The 11,124-nt window shown below is 42.4% G+C and overlaps 1 protein-coding gene and 1 long non-coding RNA gene across 2 annotated transcripts in view; one reads left to right on the top strand and one right to left on the bottom strand.

The window, feature by feature from the left end:
- Window positions 1–7,107, top strand: part of LOC122552662 (sulfotransferase 6B1-like) — a 29,872-nt gene extending 22,765 nt beyond the window's left edge. The window contains exons 6-7 of the mRNA XM_043695483.1: window positions 2,283–2,439; window positions 6,737–7,107. Of these exons, the coding sequence (XP_043551418.1) occupies window positions 2,283–2,439; window positions 6,737–6,867 (288 nt within the window). The 3' untranslated portion in view covers window positions 6,868–7,107. The remainder of the gene's footprint in view (window positions 1–2,282; window positions 2,440–6,736) is intronic.
- A 183-nt stretch (window positions 7,108–7,290) lies between these two features.
- On the bottom strand, window positions 7,291–7,523 carry LOC122553208. Its single transcript, XR_006312629.1, has 2 exons — window positions 7,469–7,523; window positions 7,291–7,363 (listed from the first exon to the last, which is right to left on the bottom strand). It is a non-coding gene; the product is annotated as an uncharacterized LOC122553208 (long non-coding RNA).
- Between the last annotated feature and the right edge of the window lie 3,601 nt (window positions 7,524–11,124).

The raw sequence follows: 11,124 nt of genomic DNA on the forward strand, positions 1-11,124 counted from the left end.
GTATTCAACTATGATCCATAACTTAGTTGCCTGGCATTTCCCCCACTCTACCATGAGAATTAGAATTAGCTTTATTGTCTCATGGACTCAAATAAATACAGTAAAAAGTTTGCACATCGCCACTTATGCCACCATCTGAGATGCAAAGGTACCTAGGTACTGTGAGAAACAAAGCTCACTCACTTCAATAATTTCAGTCCGAGACAAGATCTGAATCAGTAGTGTCATTTATTTCACACTTGCAAGTGGGTGTGATGTCCACAAGGCAGGGACAAAACACACTGAATTCAACAAATACTCGATACTTATATAATTTGGTTCCTTTTGTTTTACATTGCTCCTCCCCTGTTTACATCCTCCACTTCCCTAAGACTGGCCCCACTACTCCTGTTTATCTCTTGCCTTATCCGGCCTTGTCTGTGACAAAATGCTTATATCTGACCTCACAAGGCAATTTGACCTCATCCCATCCTTTGCTTACCATTATCTACTCCCTCCATCTGTGCTGCCCCTCACAGCATCTTATCACTAAGCCCTTTTAATTGGGGTTTGTTCCTGTGTTTCTGTAAAAGTGGGAAACAGATGTTTATACCTACTGTTTGTACAGGCATATCTAGCTTAACTTCATCCCCTCACAGCATCTTATCTATTCGCCTGTAATATCTACCATTGTTTTGTCGTCATGTTTCATTCTGGCATACAATTTTAGCTAATACAAAAATAATTATATATTTCCTCCACATCGTTTCCATTCTTGTTGACTCAGCTCTTGGCTGAAACAATTACACACTGGTGTGAGTTCATTTACTTTGTATCAGAAATTATAATTGCAGAATTGCAGAAGTAACATTAATTTACCTATATCCCACAGTACAAATTCTTAAGTACAAATTCTTACAGGGAAAAGAAGAAAAAAAAAAGAAATTTAAAATAAGCTATTATTACAGATCATAGGAGTACATTAGTAAAATTAAAGGTTCAGAATAATGGTCCTTCCAACCTAGTCCACACCAGGCCTTGACTCCATACTGCCCTGGGATTCACCTTGAGACTAGGAGTCCAGTAAGGAGTCATCTTAAGGCCAGAGTTCTACACTGAGACCACACCGGGCCACTGAGAAACTGCTAACAAGCTATACATTTTAACACACAAGGCACAGTTCTTTTTGTTCACTTGTGGGATGTGGTTTTTGCTGGCTGGGCCAGCATTTATTAGCTGTCCCGAGTGACCCTTGAAGGTACTGGTGAGCTGCTTTCTTGTACCTCTGCTGTCAATGTGCTGCAGATAGACAAACAATGGCATGAGGGAGAGAATTCCAGGATTTTGACCCAGTGACACTGAAACCATGGAAACAGCAGGAACATGTGTACACATTGTGCACACTTCAGGTTAACAAAATAAGTCATCCCTGGCTTGTTTCTTAGGACAATCCCCTGACTGGTCAGAGTTAATCTGCCTCATTTGAAATCTGAATAAAGTGTAGCAGTTAACAGTCAATTATCACCAACTGTTGCCTTCTCCATGGCACCACCTCCTAGAACCAGAGTTTGCTTACAGACCAATCAGAACTCTTCTCTCATCCAGAATGAATATTAGCTTCTTGTTTATTGGTATTTTTCTTATGAAGTGTCCTGATGCCTGCAAGATGCAAAGCTTCAACAAAATATGTTTTCTTTCAGCAACACTCCATTCAATCATCATCTATTTCCTCTTTTGCTGACCTTACTTTAGTAGGTTGCCCTGTGGCAGAGTGTGACTTTCTATTTTTGGGAAACGATTCCATCTGAAAAATCAAAATCACAAGGTTTTTCATGTTTTCTTTCAAGTTGACTCAAACTACCATAGAGGAAAATATCTTTCTCCTCAAACACTGTCGCAATGACTTTGTGATCTCGCTTATGGCTTTAGAGAGAGAGAGAGAGGGAGAGAGAGAATCGAGTGAAACAATGTAGGAAATAATGAAGTTACTACTGGTGACATTTGACCCCTATCTTTTTCTAAGCAAGGGCTGGAAGGGGTTGCTAAAAAGACAAGGGTCAAGTAAACGGAAGATTGCTGTGGAATATATTAAAATCTCTTGCACGCTTTTACATTTCCACAATTGCAGCTTTCCGATGTATTTTGAGATGCACATGGTCAGACAGAGGCCTAACATGCCATGCCTTGCCTTAGAGTGAGTCTTGATGTGCTGAATTTACCTGAATTTACCCATTTATTTTGATTTACCGACTTCTCAGGTTTTCTATTCATTTTGATCCTGTGGGTGTGTTTCCCCCCAATAGGATTTGGCGAAAGGGGTGCAGTCGATAGCAGAATTCTTCGGCCTGTCTCTGAGTGAGGAACAGATTCAAAAGATTGCCAGCAGAGCTACCTTCCAGGCCATGAGTGACAACGCCCAGAAAACTCACTCCAGCATCGGCAAGGTTATCTTCCGAAAGGGTAGGTAGAAATGAACTCTCGTCAGGGTCTGAAATGCTCAGTTTGGGAAGGGAAGATGGAATGTGTTGATGCTGTTCATTGATCCTTGCAACTCAGAAGAGGTTTTTCTGACCCACTGTGAAAACATGCTTCGTCTCTGCTTTTGCTCCTCCAAGTGATGAACAAGAAACAGGAGTAGGCCATTCGGCCCCTCGAGTCAGCTCTGCCATTCATTTAGAACATGGTTAATCTGATTTTAATCTTAACTGTACATTCTTGTGTAACTCAGATAATCTTTCATCCCCTTGGTGACCAAGAGTCTATCCACCTCTGCCTTAAAAATATCTAAAGATTCTGCATCGACTGTCTTTGAGGAAGGCAGTTCCAAAACTCTCAACTTTCTGAATGATGTTTTATTTTCCTTCACCTCTGTCTTAAACGGACAAACGTCGTGCAAACTCTGACCCCTAGTTCTAGATTCTCTCACAAGACAATCCTTTAAAGATCTGCCAGATCAATTCTCCTCAGGATCGTATATATTTCAATTAGTGGCATGGTGGGTCAGTGGTTAGTACTGCTGCCTCACAGCACTGGGGAGCTAAGTTCAATCCCAGTCTTGGGTGACTGTGTGTGGAGGTTGCATGTCCTCCCTGTGTCTGCACGAGTTTCCTCTGGGTGCTCCAGTTTCTTCCCACAATCCAGAGACATGTAGGTTAGGTGAATTGGTCATGCTGAATTGTCTGTAATGTGTAGGCAAGGTAGGGTAGCCAAGCTAAATACAGGGATGGAGTGGGATGCTCTTCAGAGAGTTCGTGCGGACTCAATGGGCCGAATGGCCTCCATCTGTATTGTAGGGATTCTATGCAAGTCACTTCAGACTGTTCTAAATTTCCAGAGGAAACAGGTCTAGACTTTCTTGTGTAAAAGCAATCAACTAATTGCAGGTGTTAGTCTAATAAACCTTTTCTGAACCACTTCCCATGCATTAAGATTCTCCCATATCCCCAGTGACCAGTGCTGTACACAGTACTCCAGGTGAGGTCTCATCAATGCCCCATAAAACTGAACAGTAGCCTTCCAACTTTTGCATTCAATTCCCCTCATGAGAAAACATAACATTCTATTAGCTTTCCTGATTACCTGCTGTTCCTGTATTCTAACCTTCTGCGATTCATGCACAAAGATACCCATAACTCTCAGCATCTCTCAGCTGTGCAATCTTTAACCATTTAAATAATATGCTTCTTAATTTCACACTTTCCTATACTATACTCCATTTATATCCCTTTGCAGGCTCCTTATGGCCATTTCACAACTCAAATTCTTCACCTTCCTTCATTCTCCAATGCCCTTTTCAAATTATTTATTGAATTATACACAAAATTACCAACTCCTCAGATACTGAAGCAGTCCGTATCCATATACAGCAAGATCTGGACAATGCTGTGGATTGGGATGACAAGGGGCAAGTTACATTCACGTCTGCCAGGCAATGCTCATCTCTCTCAAGCGGGAACCTCATAATAATTCCTTGACATTCAATGGCGTCACCATCACTGAATCGCCCCGTCAATATCCTGTGAGGTTCACATTGACCAGAAGGGGAACGGAACCAGCCATATAAAAAGTCTGATTACAAGAGCAAGTCAGCTACTAGGACTTCTGTGGCATGTAACTCACTTTCTGACTCCAAAGCCAGTCCATGATCTACAAGGTACAAGTGAGGAGTGTGATGGAATATTTTCCACTTATCTGGTTGGTTGAAGCTCCAACAACACAGCAGATATACCATCCAGGATAAAGTACCTCCCTTAATTAGCGCCCATTCATCCCATTCAGTAGTGATTGTCTTCACCATTGACAGACAGTGGCAGCAGTGTTTACCATATACAAGGTGAACTGCATTAACTCACCAAGGCTCCTTCAAAAGCAGCTCATAACGTCGGTCTTCTGCCACTTAGAAGGACAAGCAGAGCAATGCATGTGAACACCTGCAATTTCCACTCCACGCAACATGCCATTGTAACTTGAAGCTATATCACCATTCCTTCCCTGTCAGTGGGTGAAAATCCGAGAAATTCTTCTATTGTGGATGGCCATACATGTTGTGGTTCTGATCGCCGAGCTGGGAATTTGTGTTGCAGACGTTTCGTCCCCTGTCTAGGTGACATCCTCAGTGCTTGGGAGCCTCCTGTGAAGCGCTTCTGTGATCTTTCCTCCGGCATTTATAGTGGTTTGTACCTGCCGCTTCCATTGTCAGTTCCAGCTGTCCGCTGCAGTGGTCGGTATATTGGGTCCAGGTCGATGTGCTTGTTGATTGAATCAGTGGATGAGTGCTATGCCTCGAGGAATTCCCTGGCTGTTCTCTGTTTGGCTTGTCCGATAATAGTAGTGTTGTTCCACAAGCAACATGAGTTCGGCTGGGACAACACTACTATTATCGGACAAGCCAAACAGAGAACAGCCAGGGAATTCCTAGAGGCATAGCACTCATCCACTGATTCAATCAATAAGCACATCGACCTGGACCCAATATACCGACCACTGCAGCGGTCAGCTGGAACTGACAACCGGAAGCGGCAGATTCAAACCACTACAAATGCCGGAGGAAAGATCACAGAAGCGCTTCACAGGAGGCTCCCAAGCACTGAGGATGTCACCTAAACAGGGGACGAAACGTCTGCAACACAAATTCCCAGCTCGGCGAACAGAACCACAACAACGAGCACCCGAGCTACAAATCTTCTCCCAAACTTTGAATGGCTATACATCACATGGATGGTTTACAAAGTTGCATCCCCACCTCCTTCGCCAGGACAATTAGGGATGGACAATAAATGCTGGCCCAAAATCTATGAATGAATAAATTAAAACAAAAGCTTGCAAGGGGAGGAAATGGTCTTGTGGTATTATTGCTAGACTGTTAATCCAGAGATCCAAGTCATATTCTAGGAACCTAGTTTCAAATCCCACCATGGCACAGGGTGGAATGTGAATTCAATAAAAATCTGGAAATAATGAATTCATTGTCGACTGTCAGGAAAATCCGATCTGGTTCACAAATGTCCTTCAGGGAAGGAAACTACCATCCTTACCTAGTGTGGCCAACATGTGACTCCAGACCCACAGCATTGTGGTTGACTCTTAATTGCCCTCTGGTATGGGCAATAAATGCTGACCTACCCAGCAATATCCTCAACCTGTGAATACATCAATTAAAAAGAAAACACCTTTTAAAACAGTGCATTCCAGATCCATTTCCCTGTATTTGTTCTGGTGAGTGAAATGTGTTCTCCTTGTCTCTTTATTTTTCCCTGCAATGATTTTGAATTTGTGATTTCTAGCTGACTCATTTATTAAAGGGAAATGTTTTCTCCATTACCCTTTCCAAACCTCGGTGAGGTCACCTCTGATCTCTGTTGCAAGAACGAAATTCCTAACTTTTCCAACCTTACCTCAGATCTGAAGTCTACCATCCCAAGTGACATGTGGTAAACCTAGATACCCTTTTAAAGGCCATTATCCATTTTCTGCAGTGTGGTGCACACAGTAACTCTAGCTGAGGCCTGACTGGTGACTTTATAATCCTATGGCGTAAGCACTTTTTCATGATGTGATTTACTGGTGATGATGTTGTAATGTGCAGGAACAGGAAATATTTCAGAACATTTGCAAGAGCTCTGTAATGTACGACATTACAGTGTGTTAGACATTTGCTGTATTGCCTGTCATGATGGGGGAGCAAGTGAAAATGTAAGAAGAATCGTGAAGTGCAAAGAATGATACCAATCATGAACATGGTGTTGGCCACTGATCTTCCCTTTGTGTACTCTCTCCCTCTCAGTAACTCTCCAGCCAAAACTTTCATCATTGCATCACAGAATCTGTACATTGTCAAAGCAGGTCATACTGTATCTTTGGAGACAGTCAGTGTTCACAAAGCAATAAAACTTACTCCTGGCTGCAACACTTCCTTTGTTACGTGTGGGCTTCTCCAATGAGAATTATCTGAAAGCAGCTCATATCATGTCAGGGTGTGGTCTGGATAGAGGACATCATTGAAGGAAGGACATGTGGGTAAAAGACACGTTCAGGATCTACAATGACTGAGTCCTGAAGGCTGCACAGTAACCGAATGGAAAATGAGACACTGTTTATTCAGTTTCCCCCGAGCCTCACTGGAACACTGCAGCAGGCCTGAGATGGTAGTGTTGCCGTGGGAACACGGTGGTGTGTTGAACTGACAGGCAACTGGTGGCAGGATTCTACGTTATTGGGTCAGACCAGTTTTAACAACTTTGTTTTGTTTTTAATCTAGGTGTGGTTGGAGACTGGAAATCCCTTTTCACTAAAGAGCAGAGTGAAGAGATGGATGCAAAGTTTGAAGCATGTTTAGCAGGAACAAAATTAGGAGCAATGTTGAAGTATGACCTCTACTGTCAGGAGTAATTAACAACACGGAATATTGTGACAGACAAGGAATACATTCTGTTTGGAAAAGACAAGTGTTCAAAACTGTGAATTCAAACATCAAAACACCTCAATTTAAAAACAGAAAATGCAAAAATAAACAACAGATTACCAATGATAGCTAAATGTTACAGCTTCAGAGCTAAAATCTTCGAGGAGAAAGTGAGGACTGCAGATGCTGGAGATCAGAGCTGAAAATGTGTTGCTGGAAAAGCGCAGCAGGTCAGGCCTGCTGGACACACTTTCCTCATTCCTAAAGAAGGGCTTACGCCCGAAACATCGATTCTTCTGCTGCTTCGATGCTGCCTGACCTGCTGCGCTTTTCCAGCAACACATTTTCAGCTTCAGAGTTAAACCTCTTGTGGCTTTGTAATTCTGGGACCATAACATTTAGCATTTCAAGCCCTCAGCTTCTTTCACCCCACACACCTTCCCTGTCTCCACAGTGCTGACCAGTACCAATCCTCCACTTCACCTCAGCAGAAACCAAAACATTTAGCATTTCAAGCCCTCAGCTTCTTTCACCCCACACACCCTCCCTACCTCCACAGTGCTGACCAGTACCAATCCTCCACTTCACCTCAGCAGAAACCAATCCAGCCCAAACACTCTCTCAATTCATCAAAGCTGAATATTGCCTGAAGTGTACTGTATTAGCACAGCCTCACAAACTCTGCAATGCTGGAACTGCAACGTGTCATACCCAGGACAAGGACGATTATAGGTCAGCGCAGTAAGATTTGTTGTTAACTGTAAACAGGCAAGCAGAGCAGTTGTCACTACCTCATCTCAACAGGATGGAGGTCACAATGATTCTTCCTTCACCATAATTTCATCGATGGAATAGTAGGGCTAGAGAAGGAGATTAAATTGTCCCTTAAATGAGAGAGCACATTTTAAATTGTTTTTTAAGTATCAGAAGATGCTATACACATCTTGAGCACCTTTTTAAAATGGTTTTACTTAAGTAATATAGTATAAACTGCAGACACATTTCACAGTTTCATGGTTCATTTGGGTAAATAATTTATTTTCATACTTCTGCTATTAAGAGCCACTAACAACATTCCAAAAGTGCTGGACTTTGAAAGTTAGAATTAAGTACTATTTCACTAGCAAGTGATAAAATATAGAGAAGGGAAATCTTAAATGTTTTTTGGAGAATGCTGTCTCCACATTATTTTTGTTAACTTATGTCATTCGGAATTCTTCAGTCTTTGTTTGGAATGTATTTTAAAACAATGAGAATTATGACATTGAAAAATAAAATGAGTTACTTTGGATTTTGTTGTGTTTTTGATCTGCATTTTTTTATGCATACTGTTGTGATCTTGTTTTGTGAATTTCCATGAGATGCTCCACTGTGCTAAAATGTTATTTGAACGTAATTATCCCATCATTGGTATTTATTTCTGTCCATGGTATGTGATGGTTGCTGGCTGGGCCAGTACATAGTTCCCATCCCTAATTGCTGTTGAGAAGATGTTGGTGAGCTGTCTCTTTGAACTGCTGCAGTCCCTGAAGTGTAGCTACACCCTAACAGTGCCAATTGGGAGGGAGTTCCAGGATTTTGACCCAGTGACAGTGAAGAAACAGCAATGTGGTCGAGCCTGGATGGTATGCAGCTTGGGGGGGGGGGTGTGGTTTGGCAGGGGTTGGTGTTCCCATGACTCTGTTACCTTTGCCATTTTAGGTGATTGAGATTGTGAGTTTGGAAGGTGCTGGTGAAAAACTCTGGGTTAGTTTCTGCAGCATGTATTGTAGATGGTACATACTGCTGCTACTGGGCATTCATGTAGAAGGGAGTGAATGTTGAATGTGGTGGATGGAGTGCAAATCAGGTGGGCTGCTTTGACTTGGATGGTATTGAGGTCCTGAAGATTTTTGGAACTGCACTCATTCAGGCAAGTGGGGAATATTTCATCACTCTCCTGACTTGTGTCAATAGATATTGCGGACGATGTGAGTTAACCCCAAGATGTTGATCGTGAAATATCATTTTGCGATGATAATGACATTGAATTTCAAAGGGAAATTCTCTCAATTTAGCCATGGTCATTATTAGTTTTCTGTGTGGTGCAAATATATCACTTGCCTGCATATGGACACAAACTGTCTCAGTTCTGACTGTCATAAATGTTGCTGAACATTATGCAATCAGCACTGACCTAATGATGGAGGGGGAAGGTCATTGATGAAGCAAATGAGGATGGTTGATAAATGAATACAGATACTTACAATTTGTAACTTAGCTTCAGCAGAATTACATGCTTGGTGGCATGTCTCTTTAGTACATATGTGTAACAAACCAGCTGGTTAGAGCTGACATCTAAACAGACAGAAAATCCTTACATTATGCAGCCATTCTCAGTGACCTGGCAAAGGGCTGGTGATTGTAGTTCTGGTGTTTGCCATTGGATGGCGCAGAGAGCCTTACTAACCAGGCAAGTGTGCAGACATGAACGAAGTAACAAGCTGCGAAGCACGTTTCTGCAAATGGCATTTCTAAAGTAAAGCTCTGTTGACCATTTGCAGAGATTTCCAAGAAATTAAACCATTAAAAATACATGTGGTACATGTCTGTCTTTTCCCCCTGTATCTTACTTAAGCTCTGGAAATGGCCTGTCTAAGTTCAGGACTCTGGTGCAACTTGAATGTCAAGGCAAAGGGGTGATGTTTAGGTGCAGAGTTATTTTGAATGCATTGGCCGTGTGTCAATAATTTAAAAGAATAAAAGGGGACACTTTGACTTTGGCAGCTTATGAGTCTGTTCAGGCAGATAGTAGTGTTTAGCTGTAGTTGTTTCATCACTAGGCAAAATTTCAATCCGGGTCATAAAGTGTGGTGCTGGAAAAGGACAGCAGGCACTTTTTGAATCATCTGCAGTCCTCACTTTCTTCTAGAATTTAAATCTGGGGCAAGGCACCTAAAATGCCAAATGAACAAAATATTTGAGGGGCATATCTCATAACAGCATGCACTCTGCTGTTCCCTCAGTTTGAAACCATGTGCCTCAGGCACAGTGACAATCCCATTCCAATTAAATGTTCTTACAGCAGTAATAAAGGCTGAAAGTCACCATACTCCCAGAGAACCATAGGCTGCTCTCTCATTAGAGCGAGATAGACGATTACAGCCCTAGCCCATTCAACTTCTCTTTTTAGCTCAAACCCTCCAACCCTGGAAACATCCTGGCTAGCTGAAAGAAGACAGTGATGGCTGATGGGAAATGTTCATCCTGGAGCTCAGTTACCAGTGGTGTGCTGCAAGGGTCGGTGTTGGGTCCACTGCTGTTTGTCATTTTTATAAACAAACTGGATGAGGGCGTAGAAGGATGGGTTAGTAAATTTGCAGACGACACTAAGGTCAGTACTGTTGTGGATAGTGCCGAAGGATATTGTAGGTTACAGAGAGACATAGATAAGCTGCAGAGCTGGGCTGAGAGGTGGCAAATGGTTTTAATGCAGAAAGGTGTGAGGTGATTCACTTTGGAAGGAGTAACAGGAATGTAGAGTACTGGGAGAATGGTAAGATTCTTGGTAGTGTAGATGAGCAGAGAGATCTCTGAGTCCACGTACATAGATCCCTGAAAGTTGCTACCCAGGTTGACAGGGTTGTTAAGAAGGCATACGGCGTGTTAGCTTTTATTAGTAGAAGGATTGAGTTTCGGAACCATGAAGTCATGCTGCAGTTGTACAAAACTCTGGTGCGGTCGCACTTGGAGTAATGCGTGTAGTTCTGGTCACCACATTATAGGAAGGATGTGGAAGCTTTGAAAAGGGTTCGTAGGAGATTTACTAGGATGTTGCCTCATATGGAGGGAAAGTCTTTAAAGGAAAGGTTGAGGGACTTGAGGCTGTTTTTGTTAGAGAGAAGAAAGTTGAGAGATGACTTAATTGAGACATATAAGATAATCAGAGGGTTTGATCAGGTGGACAGTGAGAGCCTTTTTCCTTGGATGGTGATGGCTAGCATGAGGGGACATAGCTTCAAATTAAGGGGTGATAGATATCGGACAGATGTCAGAGGTAGTTTCTTTACTCAGAGTAGTAGGTCATGGAACGCACTGCCTACAACAATAGTAGACTCGCCAGCTTTACGTGCATTTAAATGGTCATTGGATAAACATATGGACGCGAATGGAATAGTGTAGGATAGATAGGCTTCAGATTGGTTTCACAGGGCAGCGCAACATCGAGGGCCAAAAGGCTTGTACTGCGCTGTTATGTTCTATGT

The sequence above is a fragment of the Chiloscyllium plagiosum genome, chromosome 9 (genome assembly GCF_004010195.1).
Source record: "Chiloscyllium plagiosum isolate BGI_BamShark_2017 chromosome 9, ASM401019v2, whole genome shotgun sequence".
NCBI classification, from domain to species: Eukaryota; Metazoa; Chordata; class Chondrichthyes; order Orectolobiformes; family Hemiscylliidae; genus Chiloscyllium; species Chiloscyllium plagiosum.